The 24,885-nt window shown below is 45.1% G+C and overlaps 1 protein-coding gene across 2 annotated transcripts; it reads right to left on the bottom strand.

Annotated features, from left to right (window-relative positions):
- Positions 1–541: 541 nt before the first annotated feature.
- slc43a2a (solute carrier family 43 member 2a) lies at positions 542–24,180 on the bottom strand. 2 transcript variants are annotated; one of them, XM_048264278.1, is made up of 15 exons: positions 24,017–24,180; positions 21,950–22,174; positions 17,304–17,556; positions 17,023–17,078; positions 16,829–16,905; positions 11,044–11,136; positions 10,824–10,957; positions 10,107–10,312; positions 7,292–7,435; positions 6,495–6,512; positions 5,939–6,065; positions 5,570–5,702; positions 5,103–5,176; positions 4,834–4,957; positions 542–4,457 (listed from the first exon to the last, which is right to left on the bottom strand). In XM_048264278.1, the coding sequence occupies exons 2-15, from the start codon at positions 22,101–22,103 to the stop codon at positions 4,200–4,202; spliced, it is 1,851 nt and encodes a 616-aa protein (XP_048120235.1). In that variant the 5' UTR covers positions 22,104–22,174; positions 24,017–24,180; the 3' UTR covers positions 542–4,199. The 2 variants fall into 2 exon arrangements, with proteins under 2 accessions (XP_048120235.1, XP_048120236.1); XM_048264279.1 differs by lacking the exon at positions 6,495–6,512 and having other exon boundaries at positions 24,017–24,179.
- Between the last annotated feature and the right edge of the window lie 705 nt (positions 24,181–24,885).

Here is a 24,885-nt window from a genome sequence, read left to right as displayed (position 1 = left end):
AGACTAGGCCTACTGATAAAACCATGGCTAGGCCTATATCTGATGCAAGCCTTTGGATTATTGATAGGGTAGGCCAGGTGTTCCCAAACTTTTCCACGACAAGGCCCCGTTCAAGGACCCCCTTGATGTGTTATTAAACCCATCGACAATAGGCCTACTATGGCAAATGTAAAAATACATTAAGCTTATCCTAATAATTATTTTAGCCACAAGCACTTTGCGATGGAGCATACAATGTGTAAAAATTGCATTTGGGGCTTTCTGCTATATAGAGCTATCACTCTACTATTATTCCCTGTCATTATCATGGAAAATTATTATAATGGCATTGTATAACAACCCTCATAGTAATAGGTAGCAGCTATATTTTACATTTTTCAAATGTAATTATTTGTTGTTTTTATTTTTCCTTCCAAGTTGCTGAGGCCCCCCTGGCACCAATTTGCAGCCCCGGCCCCCACTTTGAAAACCACTGGGCTAGGCTACGTGTCAAAGAGCTATTGTGAGTGAGAGAAGGCCTTATTAAAAATGAAGACATACATTTGTACAAATTACTTTTGGTTTATTTTACATATAATTGATTTTTGTTTCAACAATTACTCAAAATGTCAACAACAGCTACTTTAATATAGGATGACTGATATCATATAAAGACATAACATGTTTTGACACATCAAAAAGAAAGCCTAAAAAAGATGTCAAAATAAACAAAATGCACATGGTATATACAAAAGTCAGGTAAAACATTGGAGTTCAAGATGATGACTCATGACATCAAGAATCTGGTTACTATCCCCATAATTACTCACCATGTCAATAGCCTTTTCCTTTCATACCAGGACACTGTAATGTTTAAAACAGGGGCTAGTTAATGTGTTACATTTACAACGAAACACATGGTTGATTTAAAAAGAGGATGACCATTTAAGGTATGGCAGTGAAAAAGTGCTGAATCTCCCATTCTGAGGGAATGAAAACCATAAACCCACATTCATAGCGCCGGAGTACAGTACTGCATCATTATTTTCTTCCACCTGCAATTTCTAAGCATGTTCAAGCTATTTAAAGCTGTCATTCTGGGACACATGCACACTATAGTCTACACAGCCCAAATTGTCCATTATTGTCAAAAGATATTCATCCGAAAAGGGTATAAAGATTACGGGTTTGGGGTACCATTGACCTGTTTCTCTGTGTACAGTGTATGTGTGCGCGTGACTGAGAAAGAGAGAGAGAGAGAGAGAATGACAGCAAAAATGTGAAAGGGGAATGCTACCTCCATGTTTGCTGTCAATTACGACAAGGGTCAGTGACCTGGACATGGATGAACTGATGTAAGAGAACAATAAAAGGAGGAGGGGGTGTTGATGTAGAGTGCAAGCATTTCTCTATTAATACAAAAATAACAAACAGCTTGCATCCCTGACCAAAGACACGTTGGGGGCACAGACCATACTTTTTCTTTATTTCACTTTTAACCTGGAGGCTTCTGACTGTGCCTTAACCAATAACATTCATCACGGGACAAATTGGACACAACTTGATGAGATATTAAAGTGCGTATGTGCCATTCTCTTCTCTCTTTTATTCACTCACTGGACAGGGTGATCATAGTACCCTCTGCACTGTGTACAGGGTATGAGTTAGGTCCAGAGAAACAGGTCTGCTAGGGGATCTATGCATCAAAGTGGGACTCAGCTGGGATAACAAGGTTAAAATGAATGCAGGGAATATGGTCTACTGGGGGAACAACCTTTGCCATAATCCTATTCCCAAAATGTGTGTCGGTACCCCTCTACAGACGGCTGTCTTTGGAAGTGTTTCTGTGAGTGACTGCTGAGCAAAATCCTTGTGAGTCAAGTTTGGAGAAATTCGAGTTGCCCCCAAGGATTTCCAAGGGCAACCCTTTTGTGCTCCCAATACACTGTGTTTTAACCTCACAGTTACAAGAGTGTGCATCAAGAATTAGGCACAGATATTCAAGCATCTCTTCAGCTCCCTTTTTTGATAGTTAAAATATTATTCAAGTTTTTCAAGTACTTTTTTGCCTGAAATGTGAAATGTGGCTCTCAATATGAAAATGTACTGAAGACTGATCTAAAAAGGTTTACAACCTGACCACCATAAAAAAGTGTGTCCATAGTTCTGTAATTACTAAGAAGCACCATTAAGGCTGACACTGTGAAGAGAAAATCTCTATCTTGTTCTGTAAACATAGACAGAAACATGCCCATTCCGTGTAACTCCTAAGGACTTTACCAACTGAGAGCAGGCATGCTTGTGTGTATGCACTTGAGGTTGCAAAACAGTGTAAGTGGAAAAGAGCACTGTAAACTATTCCCAGGTGGCTCACAGAAACACTTATTGCTACATCAAATCCTCCATAACCTCCACTTTACCCAGATAGTATAATGCAGGTCATGGATAAGTGGCAACGATGGTTCATCCTTATCAGCATATCTCTTGTTTAAAAAATCTGAACTATGTAACTGCTTCTTCTGTTTTATCTTTCCAAATAATACACATTGTTGTAAGACAGAAGAAAACTTGAACTGGATCATATTGCAGGTAAAATACCTTTGATAAAATTATTACTGTATAATACCAGATTCCCAGACAGATACAGTATCTGGTGTAGAATACATACACAAAGAATCTCCAGAGAAACGTTAACATAACAGTAACCCTAGGCAACAGCAAAGACAGTAGTATGGCATGATTGAGTAGCTGGGAGAAATGCTCTAATGATTGGTACTCGTCTGTTAACTGTGCAGGTTGTGTCGTGGTACATTATTGCTGGTGAGAAGTTCACTCTATGCCATGCTTTGTGATAAAAGCTTTGGGGAAAAGTAAACACAGAATTTTAAGTCCCTGTAAAATATCCACAATGACACTACTGTATGATCAGGTCCACGTTCGACACCCCCCTCCCCCCACCCCAAATCATCAAAAGCATCTGCCTCAGTTCTGCCTCTGCCATGACACCAAATGCGGACAGTTAAGTCTTCCCAGATCCCTGGGGTGGTACTGGGAGGCAAAAGAATAGTTTGTAAGGTCTTTATCACTTCTTGAATACAGAACATTCCAAAACTGCACCTCTGCGAGTCATTGCTTTTTTATATTTAAAAGAAAAGGAGCAAGAACACTCTGAGGCAAATGGTGCAGCAAAAAAAACCTGCCAAGAAGCTCAAAACATGCTAGTTTAAAACACCCATTATGTGAAGTGTGTAAACGCTGGAGAACCTTCTGACCAGACTACAATGCCACTTTCTTTGTTCTCTGATCTAGTTTCTTCTCTGCTAAAGAACCTCTACTAAACATTGATCAAAGCCAGGTAACCCAGTGGATGTTGACGAGAACTGTTCCAAAGGAGACATTTTTGGCAAAGTATCAACATTACCGTAGTGATTTCAGAAAATCACTGTAACACCTCAGGGTGAAGACTGGTTTCAAAGTCCAGGTCATCTGAAGCACTTCTGATCATCGGTGTTCAGGCTTCTTGACACTCAGCATTCGAAGACACTCAGTGACTAACTCGGTCTCGACGGGCAGCCCAAACTGACATGGCATGTGGCAGGGCAAGTAGCAGGGGTCACAACAACACACAAGCAGCAAGGGTTGGGGGGGTCAAGGTCTGTTGTTGAGACGGTCATCTGCCCTTGCTCTGTGACCTTAAGTCTCGTGTGAGTTCACTTGTGGCCTCCAAGACTGTCGGCTCTTGTGGTGATGGCAAGATCAATGGTGCTGAGGGCTCAGTGGCTAAATGTGAGATGGGCGAGGGGCTTGTGCAGACGTGGTTTAGTGTCGCCATGTGTTATCGCTTGTGTCGTGTTTCACAGTGAAAGTTGTGTACATCAGTCTTCTCTTCGGAGTATGTAATCAATGTGTATGTGCGCGTGTCTCTTGACAAGAGATGTGGACTCGAGCGTCAGATCTCAAAGGGCAACACTACTGTGTTCCTGACATACTGTGGTTTTAGTGGTATTTGAGTGGTACCTCTGTGAATGTGTGTTTGAGTGTGCAGGAATGTCAGGGTCCATCTGAGAGTAAAAGGGGGAAGGACAACTTGGCCTGAGGACCTGGGTAAGTAATCATACACAAGGCCTCAAGCTCTCTACTCTCTCTCTTTCATCCCTTTGTCCTTCTTTTCTTTGCCTCACCCTCTCACCCTCTCTCACCACATCTCTCCATATCAGACTTTAGACAAAGACATCTTGGTTATCCCCTGGGCTGCCCAGTTCATTGATGCCATTGGTGCCAGTGATGCCATTGGTGCCATTAGTGCTAGTGACGCCATTGGTTCCATGAAGGCCACTGTTGCTTTTGCTGATATTCACGTAGATCTTCGGGTCTTCCTCGCGCTCCTTCTTCTCGCGGCGGAGCTGGCGGCTGAAGCACAGGAGGTAGAGGGGCAGGCAGAATCCCAGCATGCTCACCACCAGCAGGCCCACGTTCACCTGTGGGGAACAAACACAAAGGACATTCCAGAAAGGTCCATAAACAGAGACAGACAACAAACTAGGAAAAAAATGAGAATGAACATGTCCTACATGGGATGTGTCACTGGAAAAAGAGATTGTTAACCCTAAAAGGAGTGTTGGGAAATTAACGTTCTAAAGGATATCTGGAATTCAACATAGAATTTTAGAACTTTCAATTGTTGCGGAATGGAATCTTATGTTAGAATGTTCAAAAACCTACACCTTTAAGACAATCTATGCACATGTGTTGCACAGTCTGTGTATTATTCTTTGTATGGGTATGAATGCAAGTGTGTGTGTGTGTGTGTGCACATGTACAGTATGTGTGTGTGTGTGTGTGTTGCAGTCTCACCCAGAGTGGGTCTCCTTCTAATGGACCCATCATGGCCATGAACAGAGGCTGCTGAAGCAGGGCAAACAGAGCGCTGATGAGAGACTGCATGCCTGTCAGACTGCCAAACTGAGAGGACGGGTAGCTGGAAAGAGAGAAGCAGAGAGTGGAGCAGTGAAAAAGATGCCAGGAAGTGACAACATTAGAATGAACCATTATGTTTAATAACATTCAAGCGAGGATAGACAGGGATTCCTCAAAAAACTCTGCTATCCCTTTAAAATACTTACACAGCAGCATACAGACCACCAACAGCAGAGTGGATGAAACCCCTTACAATTGTGTGCAAAACGAACGACAGGATCTGAAGAACAAAACCAACACAAACAATTTAATTTAAAAACATCCAGTCACACCATTCCCACTGCAGATACTGTCTGATGTATTTTTGGAAAGAGCGCCAATGTCATTAATAAATTGCTAAGGAGAGAGCTGGAGGTGAACTCAGGCAAGGTGCTGCTGGTTGCACGCAGAAACACCACATGGCCACAAGGGAGCAGTACTGTACTTCACATTGCAAGAGCTGCAGTAACATGTGAGTGCTCTGCAGCAGAGTAGTCTCTCTCCAGCCTCCCGCCCGCCCGCCCCCTTGGGTGTTTGGAGTGCATCGAGTGCAACACATGCACCAGAGCGTGTGGCTCCCTGGAACCTCCCCACCCAACCCAACCCAACCCAACCAGACGGACAGGTGAGTCACCTGAAGGGGAAGGTTGGGGATCAGGCACACGAAGCCGAAGCAGACAAGCAGCAAGTTGGTGAAGATGAAGGCGCGTGTGGCGTTGGTGATCTTCTGGATCTGCCGATCGCGCCGCTTAGGCTGAGTAGGGTCCCTGGGAGAAATAAGGACAAATAGAGAGAGAGAGAGAGAGAGAGAGAGAGAGAGAGATGGGTTACATGGTGCATTTGCTGAATTCCAAGAGGGGTGAGTCATCAACAATCCCTCAACCCCCCAGCACCCCACGTTAGAGATGTGGTGTGGTGTGGTGTGTGTGTGTGTGTGTGTGTGTGTGTGTGTAACAAAAGGGGTGCAGATTGGGGCAGGGGGATTCATTATGTAAAAACCCACTTGCTGCCGCCCTTCTCCTCCCCGTCGTCACACTCCTTCATCTTCCAGTCCATGATGTAACCGATCACCGGCGCAGTGAGGAGACAGAGGAGCTGCAGCACGCCGAAGATAGAGGTGTACACACTCACTGTAATAGGGAGAGAGAGAGGGAAAGGGAGAGAGAGAAAGAGAGAGAGAGGGAGAGATTAGACTTCACTGTGGGTGAGTTCATCTACAAATGACCTCTGGGTTGTGACTAAGGGATGGAGGAAATGATGACTTTGTCCAGGTGGAAAGTGCAGCCATGCTTCCTCATGTCAGAATGAATCAGTGTGTCTCTGTAGTTCAATGGCTAGTGCAAGGTACTGAAAATGCCACATTTACAGTCAGTAAATGTAATTTCCTAGTATAGCTGATCTATACTCTCTCTATAGCAGAAGCCATTTTACATGAGTGTGTCTCTTAAATAAATAAATGTGTCAGCCAATGTCAAATGAAGGAGAGTGTGTGTAATGGACCGGGAGTTGTTCAAAACATGCACATCATCCCCAGCCCGCCCCCAGTTCCCAAGCCTTACCGACTTCCATCCTTTGCACTGCGCAGGCAGTTAGAAAGCCAGCATGATAGAGGAGAGGAGAAAAGAGGAGAAGAGAGAGAGAGGGGAAACAGAAGGAGGGGGAGACACAGAGGAGACAGAAGCAGAGTGCATTAATAACACGCATCCGCAGCAAGCGTTACACCGCAGGGCCGGGCTCTTCCCTTTCCAATAATCTCATCACATTTAGCTTTACATCGTGGACCAAAACGCACAGATCAGATAAAGCGCTACTGCACAGTCAGCAGAGAGGGGGGAAAAAAACATATAGGGACAAGCAGAGGGCTGTTAAAGAGGCTGCAGAGAGATTTAGCCTTAATCTGTAGTGCGGCAGTCACCCCAGCACTAAGGCCACCGCCACCAACAGCACTTTCTGAACCACATTTGTTAATGCTATCGCCATATTGATCCAGGGCTGTCCCACTCACTCACTCAGACTAACACCAGTCCTAGCAGCGCAAACATATACACACAATCAGCAAGGAGTAGGGGGATAGATGGAATGAGAGGGGGATAGATAGAATGAGAGAGAGAGAGAGAGAGAGAGAGAGAGAAGGGTTTGGCAGGCTGAGTGGGGTGGGGGGAGGTAAACACACTTTCTTATATGAACACACTTTCACTGATCAACTGATTTGGTTCAACTGACCGATTGTCAGAAATGCACTGAAACACAGAGAGACATCCACACATTTGTTCAATACATAATATAAACATCCAAATGGTCCCTCCAAACAAACTTACACACACACACACACACACACACAACCATAGGCACATACCTGTGTTGAGGTTGCCATCTGCAAGCGTCTCAAGGATGCTGTTCATGGCCCCCATGTAGAAGATGAGGCGCAGCTGAGTGACACACATGGTGATCAGGCTGAGCATGAAGATGGGGCTGAAGATGCTGCGCATGAACGACTGAGCTGTAGAAACACACACACACACACACACGCACACACACGCACACACACACAGAGAGGCAGAGAGAACAGAGAGGGGTTAGGAGGTCTACAGTCTACTTTAAACACCATTAGAAGAAGCATGAATACACCTTCACTGAGTGAAACAAAAGCTATATATATGGTTGATTCAAGTTCAAAGTAATGGCATATCAAATACACCAAGAAGTTCTATTTGAATTCCTCTCTCTCTCTCACTCTCTCTCTCTCTCACTCCCTCTCTCTCTCTCACTCTCTCTCTCTCTCACTCTCTCTCTCTCTCACTCTCTCTCTCTCTCACTCTCTCTCTCTCTCACTCTCTCTCTCTCTCACTCCCTCTCTCTCTCTCTCACTCCCTCTCTCTCTCTCACTCCCTCTCTCTCTCTCTCTCTCTCACTCTCTCTCTCTCTCACTCCCTCTCTCTCTCTCCCTCTCTCTCTCTCTCACTCCCTCTCTCTCTCTCACTCTCTCTCTCTCTCACTCTCTCTCTCTCTCTCTCACTCTCTCTCTCTCTCACTCTCTCTCTCTCTCTCACTCTCTCTCTCTCTCTCTCACTCCCTCTCTCTCTCTCACTCCCTCTCTCTCTCTCACTCTCTCTCTCTCTCTCACTCTCTCTCTCTCTCTCTCTCTCTCTCTCTCTCTCACTCTCTCTCTCTCTCACTCCCTCTCTCTCTCTCACTCCCTCTCTCTCTCTCTCTCTCACTCCCTCTCTCTCTCACTCCCTCTCTCTCTCTCTCTCTCTCTCTCTCCCCACTCCCCTTAATACACAAGTGCTTCATTCATTCACATGGAAATGACATAAAGGCAGTTTCGGCTGTACTCATAATGCTTGTACATGTTTGTAGGATATGACATACTGGCAGTTTCCACTGACCACATTCAGTACTGAGACTATATTAGAAGAGGCACTAGAATGGTGGTGTAATGTAAAAGACACTGTACTGTACTGGCTGACTGCTGTAATGTACTGCTGAACCAGCTGGGAGAGGCTGCAACAAGAGGAATGCAAGAAACTCCACAACAACACCCTCACCACCCCACCTCTATCTACCACCATCACCACCATTACCCTCTATTACACAAATGTGCAGCAGCTCCAGCTGTGTTATTAAACAAGCGGCTGGCCCTCCACATCATTACCCATCGCACCCCTCAGCCTGGCCGGAGTCAGCAACAACCCCTCCACCACCAACAACACCACCACCACCACCACCTCCACCACCGTGGTCTCAGTGCCCCGCCAACCTTGGCTCCAAGCACATTGCCCCATTTGAAGGCTTCTAGGAAAGCGGTCTGAATCGATTGCACGGTCCGTTTGGTCTGAGAAGGCTCAACAAGGGACCCCGCTGGGAGTCAGAGACCCTCCCGCTGCCAACCAGGGGAGGTGAAGAGGCCACTTTTATTTTGATGCCGGAGCTCCGGCGACTTGTGGCTAATCGTATGGTACATATCTGGGTTAGTGATGCCAAAGTGCATAGAGATCCTATGCATGCATCACACAGCTCACTGCAGCCTCGGTGACCCCATACGCTTGTTCATTACTGGGGAGACCCCCCACTCTACTCTCCCACACCAACACAAATCCATGGCCATTAACCCCAAACACAGCCTCCCTGCTGGCCAGGCCATGGGTTCACAGTTGGCATCCCCGCTCAGTGGGATTTTGATAAGCGCAGCAAATATTTACATTCCAGTTTTTGTTTTATCTATTTTCGTCTGTTTGGTATTTTGGCCCATGCCTGTCGTTGGGTACTGAGTAGGCAGTCTTTGTGTGTCACTTCGCAGTGAGACAGGTTGCTGGCAGAAGGTTTGGCTCGTGCCCCACTGTCTTTGAATGGCGTGTTTATAAGGCTGCCGTTTGCCAAGTCACTTAGGCAGAGATTGAGGGCCTTGCTACCATGGAAACATGCAACAGTTTAAGAGTAAATCTTTTGTTTTTGTGGAGTGGAACCTTCTCAAAAGACCTCAACAGACCCCTGCCTCTATGCCTTCAATTCACCAACAGTTGTATTACTCTTAAAGAAAAACAAAATGGATTTATGGACGGTCTATCCATTTTGGATGGTCTTTGAGGTTTTGGCACTGTTCATTTAAGAGACAAGATTGATGATAATTTGTGTCCATGTCCTGGTGAGTCTCATAAATCTACGGAGAAGGAGGCGTGTGATGGCTGCCTCTCAGATCCTTACCACAAAGAACTCAAACATGATGGCTTGCAACTGCATGATCTCGTCACTAAATGGTGTTTTTACATGAATTAAGAGTTTAAATAATTTAGACTAGGAAAACCTACTCCTTTGTGCTTACATTAGAAATGAGTGGATGTGTGTGTGTGTGTGTGTGTGTGTGTGTTTTAAACAACAAACAAACAAACAAACAAAAACACATCTCAGTATTGTGCAGAGAATTGATAACAAACCACAGACAGCCAAGGTCGGTCAAACAGCTGGGAAATGGCAGACGACCAACAAAAACACCTGGAGTCACAGAGACTGTGACACAACTGTAAACAAACTCTGTGATGTCTATGTTTCCATGACTTCCTTTAGATCAATGAGTTTATAAACTTATATATACTTATTATACTCCTTTTTCTCGAAACTGCTATGGTGTTATGGCTATACTGACAAGGAGCAGGGAATGAGCTGATTCTTACTTTCATCCTCAGCCTTGCACTGGACCTCAAGGTCTACGGTGGAGAGACAGAGCTTGTTGCCCTCCTGAGTGGCCAGCTTCTCTGAGTGGTGGTGCTTCAGGGAGTTCCCCACGCTGAGGCGACGGCCCACAGTGGTCACCTGCCTGTAGAACTGCTTTCCGGTGATCTTGTGGTCGAAGCCCAGCCAGCTGAACTTGATCTTCACACTGAGGAAGAAGTAGCGCAAGAGGCAAAGACAGATAAGTGGGAGGACAGGGACATGTTTTCTCTTAACTTATTTACACTGTGGACGGGGTAGCCTGACACGTTTGCAGATTAACTAAGCCTTTAGAAAGTCTTCTATTGGACTACATAGCCTTTCTTAGAGCTGAGCTACACCAGGCGCGTAACTGAAGCGTTCCGTTCGCGTTGCGTCTGCTGCAACAATTAGCTTCCATTATAATCAATGGAAGTAGCTACACCAGACGAGACAGTGGGGCGTACGTTCGAAAAAAATAGACCATTCATCTAAAATGGATTTTACGCGTTGCGAACGGAACGCTTCAGTTACGCGCCTGGGGTAGCTCATACCTTAGTATTCTTTATCTATTCTGTGAAAGAATGCTTTATTCTGATCCGACTTCATTTATCACAAACCACTGTTTCACTGACAATGATGTGGGAATGGTATCTGGGGTAAACAGGGTTTGTCGGTTTGTGTGCGTGTTGTACTCTTACGTGTAGTCCATATCCTCTGGACCAGGGAAAGGTTCAAGGGGCCAGTTGAAGAAGCAGTTGATGAAGACCAGGCCAGCGCAACCAGCCCACACCAAGAGGATGGTGATGAGGGCCACGCCCAAATCATAAATCACCTGTGGAAGGACAGCCAATCGTGTTAATGTTTCTACGGTGTCACGTGTGAGACTTTTAGCATTAGCTCAGGAAAAGGGAAGCGCACCATAATTCCGGGGAAGGTGACGGCCGAGGAGGCGTAGGAGCCGATCATGAGAGAGATGAATGTCGATCGGAGGTCACCAAACATGTTCGGCAGCTAGAGGGAGGCAAAGAGATTGGCAGACAGAGAGAGAAACAGAGAGAGAGATTTCATGTGGTCACATTCAAACAGGTCTGCTGCTTAAGTGTATACACAGTTTCCCCCCACTCCCCAAATGCTGACAGGCAAACTCATTTAGCAACGGCGTGACAGTGACAGTTAAACAATTCTGAGATTCAAGTGTCCTCCAAAGTGTTAACTTGGAGGTCAACAACATGGTGGGTGGAGCCCCTCTTTGGTGATTAATAGCCTGACAACAACATTTACAGCAGTCTGTGGTGGAGAGGACAGCTTGCATAACAACCTTTCTGCTTTATCTCAAAACCCTGAGCACAGACTGTTCCCTGCCTCGACATGTAAACACCTAATACAAAAGGCTGCAAGCAAAGTGAGAGTGAGAAAAGGTGATAGAGAGACAGAGAAAGTGAGAGAGGAAGGGGGTGGTAGGGGGAGAGAGCGACAATGTTTGAAACAAAGAAAAAAGAGGAAGGACATAACCTAATACAACTTCAGCAGCTATCTCTATCACAAACATATCAGACTCAACTGGGCTTGTCATTGTGACCTGTATTGCAATACCACTCCTCCAAGAATTCCCACTGTTTCCAAGAATTTCCCCAAAACAATGCTTCCCCAATGCCTTCCCCAGCATCCCCCTCCATTCTCAGCATGGTCTCTGCTAGTTAAAAGCAGGAATGAACTCCTTCTCCTGGCCCCAGCAGTCACCATTTACCACTTCTAATTGGAGTAAAGGTTAGCCAGGGTGGGCCCGTAAAACCTCTGGGATGACAGTTACACTAACAGTCTCACAGCAGCCTCGGGGTGTGGTGAGGAGAAGAAAAGCCCTCATGTGACAATCGTGTGTGTGTGTGTGTGTGTGTGTGTGTGTGTGTGTGTGTGTGTGTGTGTGTGTGTGTGTGTGTGTGTGTGAGTAAACTGACTTCAGCATGTGGAGGAAGAGAGATGCTGATGAGGGGGGAAACCAAAAGGCAAGAGACAGAACAGAGAGAGAGAGTGGAAGAACTGGTTTTTGCTTTTTTTTGGTGTTTGCGAAACGTCTGCCCTGGTCATGAGAGACCACTGAGTGGTGCGTCAACAGGCTTGACACAGCACTGAGATGGAACACGGCGAAAAACAGGCTGCGACGGGTTTTGCCTCCGAGGCAGATTTCTGTATCTCAGTCCCCACTTCTCTTTCCAAAGCGACTGACAGTCACGCGAAGGTGAGACGGGCGGGGTGAGACGACTCTCAGAGAGCAGTCAACACAGGAACAACAACGCCTGCGCTCACCTACTTTTCTGCCTAACAGATTTCTCACTCTGTTCACCACACACAAAATGGGATACGAAAGCCTTTTGATTGAGACGGGTGTAATTACAGTCGTCTAGTAGTGTGTATGCGCAACGTTTTAAAAGAAGAACAGATAAGATGTTCAGATGGGAACTGTGGAATTGAGCTCCAAGGCTTCTCAGACAAAGAGCCCATTTGTCCTCTGTGTGTAATCAATGTGAGCTAAACACAGGTGAGTGGACTAAGGAAGGACACCCTGGTCCATTCCCTCCACAGGTTATATGGCTGCTGCTGCTGATGGCACCAATCTATAGCTTCGGTCAGCAGACAGAATGTCTGGATGGCGGCGTTTTTACCCTTGCGTGAGAGGTCCGAGTGATGCTGCTGTTCCTCTTTTCTCTTCCCGCTCAATCTAGGTCAGACAGGCTCTGGGGGTCTGTGTCTGGCTTGAGCTGTCTGTGGCTCTGCGCTAACCTAGGCACACAGGGTTCGCATTCGGCAAGGTCAAACCTTTACCTGTGGGCCCCCCGGCTGTGAAAGGGCCCCATGTGTTCGCTGCTGTCAGGCAAGACTACGGGCAGTGTGCTGCGATGCTGACAGGGGTAAATGATTGCCCGGCTGTGTCCTTTTTACCTTTTTGCATTCCTCGCTGACCTCACGCAATCAGTTTGTCTTGAGCAGAGCGGAGCCCTGACTCCAGTGTTGAGCTCTCACTGAACTTACGCTGAGCTAACACTGAACTTATACTGAGCTAACACTGAGCTTACGCTGAGCTAACACTGAACTTATACTGAGCTAACACTGAGCTTACGCTGAGCTAACACTGAGTCTGTAGCTTTGGACATGCTGTTAGCGACGTGCTGTGATAGGGGTATGTTATATGTTATTTATATATATACATATATGCATAGATCAGATTCAATTGTTCAGAGAACAAGACAGAGTGAGGATATGTGGTTAAACGAAAGTGTCAACAATATCAGTGGCTGGTTTTAAACTCATAAACTCAACTCATATAACTCATGTCATGGAGGCCGACTGTACATACTATGAGAGAGTATTTGAGCACTAGCACTTGTGATGCAATTATGATTTTTTTCATTCTAGGGTGGAAAAAGTGGAAATTTGCTGAAGGGCAGATTAGGAAACCTTGGTAGCTCTCATTTTCCATTCTGTATTTCATGAGCCTCCGCAAGGTTCCTTTACATGTTGTCTCCCCTCCATAGCTTTTTAATCCCATATACATGGAATGGCCTTTGTAATGGCCTTTGTAGTGCACACAAATGGTGTGTAGTTGAGCCTGAATGTGATAATACAGGAGGAGATGTTCCCAGAAGAGACAAAAACATTTGACACTCTCACTTTGTGTTCTACTCCTCCATGAAAACATTCCTTCACTAATTGAGAGAATTTAGAAAACCTCACATGTTTTGCCTGTTTTTTTTTTTTTTTATTTGGGCCAGGGCTGCTGTTTTTTTTTTTATGGGCCAGGGCTGCTGTGGAAACTGAAACGTTCCCAACACTCCCACCACCAGCCACAGACAACAAGTGTGCAGCACAGGCAGAACTGCACCGGCGAGGGGATGAAAGGAGCAGAGAGGGGGAGAGAAAGGGAAGTGAGAAAGATGTGCTCAGCTGTGGAGAACCGGTCCACACTGGCCAGCACCCGACCTAAAAGACCTCAAGCCTTTCCATGAGTCAACAGCTCAGCGAAAGTGGAACTGCGACTAATTCCACACTGACCCTCGCTTATCTCCAGTTTCCCAGCAGGCCCCTAGCATTGACCATGGAGAATGATCACTGGAGCACAGAACTGAAGTCAACACAAAGTATAGGTCCTGCTTGCCCTAGTTCTCCTTCCTCTCACCGACAACATCATGTGCTCCTGACTGTCATGGTGGTCCGTTTCATGACCTTTAGTTGCAGTATCAGGTCAGTACTTCTATTTAAGTGCTGTTGATGTGGTCAGCACCTAGTTTCTGGTCCACAACTACACAGTCATTTTCATTCATCATCTAGGTGAAAGCCATATTTCATGTACTCCTATTGCCCTGACCCCCACCCACCCCCTCATCCAGAGTGGCACAACTCCTCTCTTCTAAATTTACCTTTCATGGACTGTTCCTAGGAAATCACATGGAATAACCGCTGTGACAGGGCTTGGCTAATGGCAGCTATATGGAGCATTTGTCACAGTTGAGGAAGAAGGGATTGAACCCAGGGATAGGGCTTTATGGGCCAGTAGAGTGCTGGAGCGGATTACCAGTGCAGTGGACTGATTAGTGGGACACAGTGTCCAGAAATATATCATACACAGCAGAGTCATTACAAGAGCGTGTGTGTTTATTTGCGTGCTTTGTTTACGGCTAACCAGCTGAGTCAGAAGCCTGTGGCCAGGGAAGAGAATTTGGGAGTGGGTGGTGGTGACTGGCTTGCTGGCATGACTGGGGGTGGGCATAAAGGGCACACACACACACACACGCACGCACGCGCGCGCGCACGCACACACGCACGCACACACACACACACACACACACCCTCAGGCAACAACAGCAGAGGGATCAGTAACAAACAGCTGTGTCAGGTTACTGAAGAGTGGGTTAAAAAAAAAAGAACAGCCTGAAGTGTTCTCTGATCGCTCCGTTTCGTGGGAGTCACTCTCTCCCCCTGTCCCTGGGCCCGGCACTCCCACACTTGTTTACGGCTTTCTGGGAGGGTGCACTGCTGAGTGGGCACACACAGAGAGGGAGAGAACCGGAGAGCTCCAGCCTGGTACCGGGAAAGGTGCGGAAACCAGACGAGCCAAATTTGGAAAGGGAGCGCAAGGGGAAAGAGTGGAGCGAGAGATGACGGAGGAAACAAGAGGAAGAGGAAAAGGGAGGAGGGGGCTCAAGCACAGCGCCGAGACCAGGGAAATGAGAGATGTGCGGATAAAGGCCTCTCTATTGTCGAGATCGCTCTCAAGCCAAGATATCTATCACACTTGTTTAACTTAAAAGAGGCGGCCATTTTAATACTGTGCACGATGCACAGGCTTTTGCTACGTTCTATAGAAAAGACAGAGAGGCCATTTTCAAAAGGCTGTCAGTGATAGGGACGCACAGACACAAAGAGAGGAGCACACGTAAATATGAACCCACTGATCAGCATGTGTAAAATACACAGTTTTTCGAAGGAGTGCTTGCAGTGCAGGGTTGCCGTGGAGAGGTTACTGGAACAGAGCAGCTGCAATAACAAATCATTCTGTTCCCTGGAGCGAGCGCATGCATACACACTCACACACACAGAGAGAGAGATACACACGTACGAGCGTGTGCTCGCCCCTACAAACAGTCTCGCACGTGCTGAAACTGAACTCTGGGAGAGAGCTCAAACAGGCTGAGGTATGTGTCATGGGAGTACCATTGCAAAAGAGCACAAAAACAAACCCATTTGCCTTGGCGTCAGGGTTAGGGTAAGGGAACCTGTTCGTTTGCTCTACTTCGTTGTTTTTTGTCAGGCACAAAAAAGACAGTACGTCACTCAAAAAAAACAACAACACTGGGGACTGGAAGACCCAGCAGAAGTGGGGCAAGGGTTGCAGCAGCAGCCGCAGCAGCAGCAGCAGAAGCCCAGCTATCAACAACACTGACTTCCTGTTTACGTCAACTGAGCTTACGTCCTGTTCTGAGAAGCATTTGGAGTGGGGGCTAGTCTGCCTAGTGGGTTCCAAATAACATTGACTAGTGAACTCTCATAGGGGTGTGTATGAACAGTGTAGTGTGTGACAGACAGCTAGAACCAAAATGCTAGTTTAGCACTGGCTAGTTTAAAATCTGGCCATGCAGTCATAGATGCATGCATGAAAAGGATAATGTAAAACGCAAGTACTGCAAATGTAAAATATCTGGTCAGTCAGTCTATTCAGCCAACTCAGTGATGACTCAAAGTCTCATTAAAAAGAATGACCAGGTTTAATCTGACATTGCACAATATTGGCTGCCTGTCTGGTGCACAGCAAAGCCCTGGTCTATTTTGAGGATAAATAAATGATGACGAGGGGTCTTTTTTTGGGTTCCCGTGAAGAAAAGCGGCTATGCTGAATAATGCATCTCCAGTGCACTGAGGCACGTGGGCTACTCAAGACACACCCTGTGAGTGAGTGGGCTCACTCCACGACACACACTTGTAAAATACAGATGAAGAGATGAACACACATATACACACACACACACACAGACGCGCACATACACGTGCACACACACACCACACACACGTATACACTAGCTGGGGATTTCTTCACTTCCCTTCTAAAGAGGCTGTGTGTGTGTGTGTGTGTGTGTGTGTGTGTGTGTGTGTGTGTGTGTGTGAGTGAGTGAGTGGTGCAGAGGAGTGGTTCATCACATCCCCAGTCACTTACTGTCAGGGAGGTGAAGGTCATGCACATCCCTCCGAAGCCATTCAGTGCCAGAGCGAAAAAGATGAGAACGGACAGATCTGGGGAAAGACAGACAGGTTACCTCGACACAGAGAGCGAACAGAGATGGCCCAAACAGAGATGGCCCAAACGGACCAAATCTTAGAACACAAGAGAGTGGAGAGAGCGGTACGTACTGTTTGGATCACTCGCTCCATAGGCAATCAGGATACAAGAAAAGGCAAAACAGGTACTGAAAACACAAAATGAAATGAATTACGCTGGGTTTTTGATTCATCATTTACGTAAACATGGTACTATCTATTGCCATTAAATTCTAGCAGAAGCACAAAAAATATCTATCACAAAATCCATGAATTAGTTCTGGCTTTGGATTGAATTTAGAGCATATACACATCACTATTTTGCACTATGTTCTCCCACAGAATTCTGGCGGAGGGTCACAGGGTTGCCTCACCTGCCCAGCAGGCGCAGTTTGCGTGGGCCGTATTTGTCCATGACGATGCCCAGGGGCAGAGTGATGGCACTCAGCAGGAAGGAGCCCACGGTGAAGGCCAGGTTCAGCATCTCATCCTGGTCCTTGCACACTGGCCACCCTCGAAGCTTCAGGGGTTCCTCCTCAGCTTTCTCTGCAGCGTCCATGCCCTGGTCGTCTGAGGACTGATTGATGGCTGACGAGGACTGATTGAGCTGACTGTCTGAGCTGTTCCCTGTCGGATTCAGGAGGATAAGAGAACACCTGAGATGTGCTGTGTGTCTGCCATCACTAAAATCAACAACTTCAGACCGTATTCTAGATTCTGTTCAAATGGCCGAGTTTGCTTTGAATAAAGATTTGAATCACATTTTCATTGTTAATGAATATTCACTTTTTCTGTAGAGCACTTTAAATTAATAAATAAATGGATCATCGTTTACTTCTTCCTAGTAAAGCCTGCATTTGGCTTTACATTTCATGCCAGATATACATGACCTGGTATGATATGTGGCTTGCTTTGACTCCTGAGGTTACCCAGTTGGATTACCAGCCTAGGGGTATGGTGTGGGCATATGTGAAATTGTGACCCTGTTGCTGCCACAGAGTAATGTTCCCGGGGTGACTGGAGCGAAAGGTCACACACAGAAACAGCAGCAAATAAAAATAGCCGTGGCCCACCGGTTAGCACTCTGGACTTACCGGAGGGTTGCCGGTTCGAGCCCCGACCAGTGGGCCGCGGCTGAAGTGCCCTTGAGCAAGGCACTTAACCCCTCACTGCTCCCCGAGCGCTGCCGTTGTAGCAGGCAGCTCACTGCGCCGGGATTAGTGTGTGCTTCACCTCACTGTGTGCCGTTTGTGTTTCACTAATTCACCGATTGGGTTAAATGCAGAGACCAAATTTCCCTCACGGGATCAAAAAAGTATATATACTTCTACTTACTTAAACAGATGGGTAACGTGTTAAGAGCCGTCCACGCCAGGAACAATAATTATAATGATAACTTCAAAAAAGTATCACTCTAGCTAATATGATTGACAACGTCCACATATAAACTATACCGATAACAGCATGAAGAACTACAGTATATTGCTGGGGACCACTTTCAGAGTGATTTTGAGAACAATAAAAAGCTAACAGCCAATCAGAATCCATCAACTTGTAGACACTATTGTACATTCAACAGCAGGGGAGACTTTCCTTATTGGTGGTCAGTGTGGACACTTTTATCGTCATAGTTACAATTATCTTTATAGTTATCATTCCTGGTGTGACCAGCCCTTTAGTGCTCTTAGGCCACTGGGCTGCCTGTTCCTGCAGAGGCTAGGCCATGGCTTCGCCTCCCGCCATAATTTTATGGGGCTTTCATAATGACGTCTTATTTGCGATCTGATATCCTGCTGCTCTTCCAATGCTGCCCTGAAGAGCCAGACTTTGCAGATGGCTACATTTCACTCCCTCCGAGTGGTCTAACTGTTCTTCTACCAGGCTATTTTTAGTTGCATCCTGATGATACTGCGCTGTGGTATTGGAGATTGCATTCGAATATTTGTGACTTGTTTTGAGCATCTATGTATGTAGGCGGTGAGGACAAAACTGACACACAAAAAAAGGACCCAATGTCTCTGTGTGCTTTTCAAAGAAGATGACAAACAACAGCAAGACCAGCAGAACTTGTTCAACAACGGTTGTGTTTGCCGAGACTTCTCCGAGATGTAACAGGAGCGACATGGGACCTGAGTGGTGACCTAGCAATGGGTTACTAGACTGCAAACAGCAGCTGGGCAGTGTGGGCCTGGCTGGGTATTAAGGACTTATTGAGCTGTGCTGAGTCAATAAGGAAGACGCCTTGAGTACCTGCAGGGTCATACTCTCTTATCTGTTTAAGCTAGGCCCCTCAGCTCACTGACACACACAGTCATCATGGACACAGCACAATTATTCAACACCTTGCCTAGAAGTAGAGCTGCTATTTATAACTGTTTCTAGCAACATTTTTAAACTTCTAGATTGGCAGAACTAGTCAATAGGTGAACATGGTCTTGATTACTTGACTAATACTGAGGCTTTGGCTTGAAAAGGAAAGATTTTTAATCATGTATTGAAAAGATTTGTTTTATTCTTGCTATTGATTTTTTAAGTCGCAGTGCAATGCTGTATTACAGCGACAGATGAGTTTATGTTTAAGTGTTGAACAAAGCAACCCATTGTCACACAGGGACCTTAATCAATAGCACCATTATCTCATGTAGAAGGAGCAGCAAGAATTAGGGTCATCTCCTGGAGTATGTGTGTGTATATGTGGGAAGGGGGTAGTCAACTTTTAGGACTCTAGAAAGTTGTGGGTGGGGGTGGGGGTGTAGACTGGATGTAGGGCACAGGATGGAGAGAGTTAGCCGGTCGTTTGAAATAGCACTCATGGCAAATTCTCAGCTTCCTGAGAAGTCTAATGTGTGGAAGACCAACTCAGTCTCTCCAGCTATGTGCTGACAACAGCCCCCCTGGTTCATTACAGAAGGAACAGAGGTGATCGTGAGAGTGTGTCATGTTCGGAAAGAAGGGCGTTGTATCATAGGTTTGTGGTTGCATTATGCGGAATGACTAAGAAATATGTGTGGTCACTGCTGATAAAGTATTCTGACCACCACCACTATATATAAAAAATCTCTGGCTAAAGCTTGGAATGTTTTGCTGAAAATGTGTCACTCCATTGCAAACTCTTGGTGGGCCGTGTTTGTCAAATTGTTCATCTGATAAATAGCACTGAGGGCAGACGAGGAAAAACAAAAGCAGGTTAGAATGTGCCCCTCACACTTCACACGTGCACGTTGACCACAACTTGCGGGGCAGCAGCCTGGTGAGGAATGAAAACTCTCTGGTCCGAACAAGCTCACCAGCGCGCTGTGACAAGACACAAGACAGCGTTGTCCGTCCACACCCTGTCTGTGTCGCCTCAGAGACACACATATCCCCCATCACCCCCACCGGACACATGATTGATGGAGCGAGGGCTGGGGGTACTTCTTGTTTAACTGGTCCTAGAGGTGCCTCAAAAGGATATCTGCTGACTCCATTCCTGTGAATGGACGAAGCACTCAGCAGAGGACAGAGACGGCTTGGCAGAGAAGCCAGCCTCGCTCTACCACAGAGGACTGTGAAACCTCAAACCCTTGTCAACAGATCTGACCGATTAAAAAACACTTTGCAGTGACTTGACACTATCTGCAGCCATGTAGCAAAAAAAAAATAACAGAACAAAACAAAAAGCATTTTCTTTCTTGCAGACAGGGTGTCAAAGTGAAACGGTCAAAAAGGAAACAGTGTGAACCCAGTAACCAACAGGGTTGATTCTGATAGTGTCCTGATGCATTACCCATTATAAAGGTCTCTTAAATGGGATTAGACCAACAAAAGGACTCTGTGGTGAAAATAAAAAGAGAAGCACAGGCAAAAAGCATGCATCCATGTCAGCTCTTATTTGGCACGAGAGCAATTTTACACTTGGTTTGAAACCACTGATGGTTTCCAGGTACAATCTCTTTGAGCAACAACAAAAGAACATAGATTCTAAAGAAGATGATAAGAGAAAATTTCAACTGATCAAAGGTAGCTTTTGATAGCACTAGACTAGTAAATTATCATTTGACCCACATACATGCATCGAGACTGACAAGAGACACTAGGGTATTGTGAGGATGGGAAATTGAAAAGCGTTTGATGTGTTTTTTACACTAATCTACTAATCGGTCAGTTCTTAGAATGTAAAAAACTCATTTTGGGATTAGCAAAGTTTGCACAGAATCAAAATAAACAACAGTATTTACTTGTTTTGTCTCTTAGAATTAGTGTGTAAAAATGCTGCCAAAGTCTGCAGTGTCGTTGGGCAGAATTAGGGACTTTCGGCAAGCTGATCACTATCACATTGTTTTTCCTCTAGACTCTGTTGACTGCCTGACACATTGGGGGTAGATTTATATAAAAACCAATCTGCAATTGAGAAAATTCTGGTAATCTGATCAACCACAAAGGTAAACACTTGCGTAATACTCTAATATGTTCCCTGTTTGTGATGGATTGGTGCTTAGGCAGTGAACTTGCAGTGTATAATATTGACTTTTGATAGACTTTTGATATATATTTTTACTGACTTCTAAACAAAAGTTGGCTCATGGTGGTTTGGCAGGTGACTAGGAGCATTATGTCACCTTTATTCAAGCATCAATTAATCAGTGATTTACTTTAGATGCTATTATGACTCCAAGTAGGTGAAAGAGCAAGGGTGCCCTTCAATGCAAAATAGGGTAGCATTGCAGGTGGGATGGTGCAATTAGAATGAATTAAGATCTTTGTCAAAGTACCTGTAGGGTGCCACATTCCTATGCCATTTTTGACCTAATTGTGTTAGTGTATTCAAACAAAGCCTTCAGCTGAAGTAACTAACAGATTGCTTTGTGAAGTCACATCATGTATTATTCAATTATACATTTACATAAATGATATGCTGGGTAGGTGACGGAGATTCCTCCTTGCTACACTTTAAAAATAAATTTAGATTGTGTATTTGTCCAAAGAACTTAATAATCACGGTGATGTTTTCATGTGCTTGCTGCTGTCCATCACATCTTACCAGAACAGAGGTATGAGTAGAAGCCTTCAGACTTGAGCATGATCAGCAGGGAACCCCATCCTAGCAGCACAGCAGAGAAAAGCAGGTTCTCGATCACCGCTGTTACGGCCATCCACCAGCGCCTGGAAACAGCTGTGCGCAGTGAAGGAGCCATCTTTACGCACTCAAGGGGTGCAGATGTGTGCAATAGGTGGAGGGAGCGTTGGTCAGCAAAGAAAGTCAAGCCTGAAATATAGAGCACAAGAATCTTAAGCATCTTAATGTTGGGCTAAGACATTGTGTTAGTCTTTTTAAGACATGTATTACAGTTTTTAATACAGTTGTTTATCACAACAAACATGTTGTGTCTAATGCAGGATCACAGGGCTGAATAATAATCAGACCCTGCATCCAACCGACTGCGAGTCTTTTTCTCGAGAAACTGTCTTTCTGGCTTATTTGGTTGTTTTGGGGGTCCCCCTTTGTTCACTTCTGCTAAGATGAAAAACATTGCACAAACAAGAAACAGCCCAGATATCCTCCGCGCGTGTGGAAACCTCTATACCCCACCCATTGGTGCGCCTAACCCCACCCTTGCGGTTGCTGATTGGTGCAAGATTACAAACTCCTCCCCCATTTGCAGCTGGTAATGCAGGGACAGAGAGAGACTCCACGTGAGGCCAGGATCTAGCCGGTTCGAACCAGTACGGCGCGAGATTCAGTGGCAGCCCCGTTATCATTCTTCACTGGTGATGCTCAGAGCGCACAATAGCATCACGGTAAGCAGTACTAACTTAGACAGTGTCATATACGGTAGATATATTTTAAAAACGCAATAACTTATGGTCAAAATTGTTGTTTTCAACTGTTTCCATTACGATTTCGATGACATTTATTTGAGTGCGGCAATTAACCATTTAATCCTTATAGCCACAGATTAGTAAGCTGTACTGCAGCAAAGATGTTCAGAGAAACATGGTTATATTGAATAGACGTTGTAAGACAAAGCTATTTTGTCCTGCGAGAGCTCTAAAAACTGGTCTGAACTGGACATGAATCATCAGCCCCTGCGCCTGTAACCCACTCCCCACCCCCCATCTCCATTCACATGCACATTAAGCTCAGCTGTTCCGTGTCTGGGCTCACTGCTATTCCATGAATATCATCACTGCTGGCAAAAACATTCGAAGGACACAATGTCAACATTAAACTTCCTTGTTTTCGGGTTGACCCTGGCTCCTGTTTACGATGCTCCTAAGGCTTTGCGCTCGCGGGTATACCATTTTGTGTCTGTTATGAACCGTTCACAACAGCGGGCTACATTATCAATAACATGCACCTAATTTCTCCCTAGAGATTGCACTTAATGATTAGTATTTGCAATATCACATTGTAAGGATACAGTGGTAATCACACAATATTAGGAACCTAATGACAGCGAAACCTATTGTTCAGGTCCTATGCATTCAGCACTATGTTTACGCATGGGCTTACCTTTTAATTAGTGTGAACACATTCGTACTTTATTTAAATGAACCTTTAGTCATTAACATCAACACGAAATAGGTTGAGATGGACACAAAGAATGTCAACACAAGGAACCCACGTATGAGTCCACTCCAGCTCAAAATATGCTATATTTGCATCCGTCTATGGATAGTTTACAGAACCCGGCTATTAGTATGCTAATAGAAGTTGCAGGAGACAATGAAAACATCTCGATGACGACAACTGTACATCATCTGATAGCCCAAAGCACAGATTTAGAAATCCAATCGATCAATCAGAAATCCTGAGACATGTAGTGAGTTAGTCTGTAATAACTTCTTTTGGTGAGAAATATTGTTACCATTCATTACAAGAGGTAATGCAACATACAATCAATACAATCTTTGTCATGACATTGACCACAGAATGGAAAACAGAATGGTAAAATGGTATAATGGTATAATTGACCATTACAATTGTACTCCATATTAGTATGGTATTTCAAATACTGAGCACTATGCTACATGACACAGCAGTGTCTGTTATACTGTAGCCAAGTTTCACACCAGAGCATCCTTGTAAGCAGAGAGCGGCTCATACCTGCTTGACAGGGATCCCTCACCAAACCGTTGATATCCCTCTCGTTGAAGGTGAAGATGGAGAGCTGGTGCAACTTAATAAATCATGCAGATATACATCAACTAACACTGTCTTTGGTTTCTATACTTCAGTTCATTCGTTCATCTCAGATTCCTGGATTTATATTTTCACTGTTCGCTACACAAACAAGCCAACGCCGCCATTGGTCGACTGCTGAGCTAGAGACGGATTTGAACCAATCAGAGAAGACTAATAATTATATAAATTATTACCCATCATGTTTGCCTGTTTATGCTTCCTACACACACAACAGACACATGGGTTTTGCAATCTGTTTGGTTTCCTAAAATAAATAAGTTGTTTAGTGAGACAGACTATGAATCGCCAAATGTTTCCAAGATAGTGTACCGTGTCGAAGTAGTGTACCGTGTTCTCAGACCGTGTAAAGAGGAAATGAAGTCAGTGTTGCAGTATTTTCAAAACAATCCACTTGTTTGCCTGTTCATTTGACCTTAGTGTGTGTCTGCAACAGACTATCTATCGGTTCAATGACTCTAAGTAAGAAAGTGAGAGACTTATTTTTGGTGCGTAATTTGGATGAGGCTGCGTATTGCTGGAACAAAAGAAAGCAGCCAACGAACCACCAGATCTTGTTTATTAAGTCTTTCCCCCTGTAAACTAAACTAAATTGTGTATTATTGACAAACTGCATAATTCATAGACTACTCAAGATGTGAAAGCATTATATCTTTAGATTAAATAAACCGCTAAAAAGTAACGCGCAATTACATTATTTAGTCCAAAAACCAAATTTTCGCACGAATGTAGATTATGACTCATAGACATTATGATGAGCGCTCAGCCAAATA

Source organism: Alosa alosa, chromosome 15, assembly GCF_017589495.1.
Source record: "Alosa alosa isolate M-15738 ecotype Scorff River chromosome 15, AALO_Geno_1.1, whole genome shotgun sequence".
In the NCBI taxonomy this organism is placed as follows: Eukaryota; Metazoa; Chordata; class Actinopteri; order Clupeiformes; family Clupeidae; genus Alosa; species Alosa alosa.
The sequence above is the reverse complement of the archived record's forward strand: the minus strand, read 5'-3'. Positions and strand labels throughout refer to the sequence as shown.

What these genes read in the sequence shown, in the direction of transcription:
- slc43a2a (XM_048264278.1), bottom strand. Translation starts at nt 22,103, where the DNA reads ATGGCTCCTTCACTGCGCACAGCTGTTTCCAGGCGCTGGTGGATGGCC. An exon ending in AAACTGCGCCTGCTGGGCAG is followed by an intron (nt 17,079 to 17,303) that starts GTGAGGCAACCC and finishes TTGTGTTTTCAG; the next exon opens with TACCTGTTTTGCCTTTTCTT. An exon ending in GGTGGTCTGTATGCTGCTGT is followed by an intron (nt 4,958 to 5,102) that starts GTAAGTATTTTA and finishes CTCTCTTTCCAG; the next exon opens with CTACCCGTCCTCTCAGTTTG.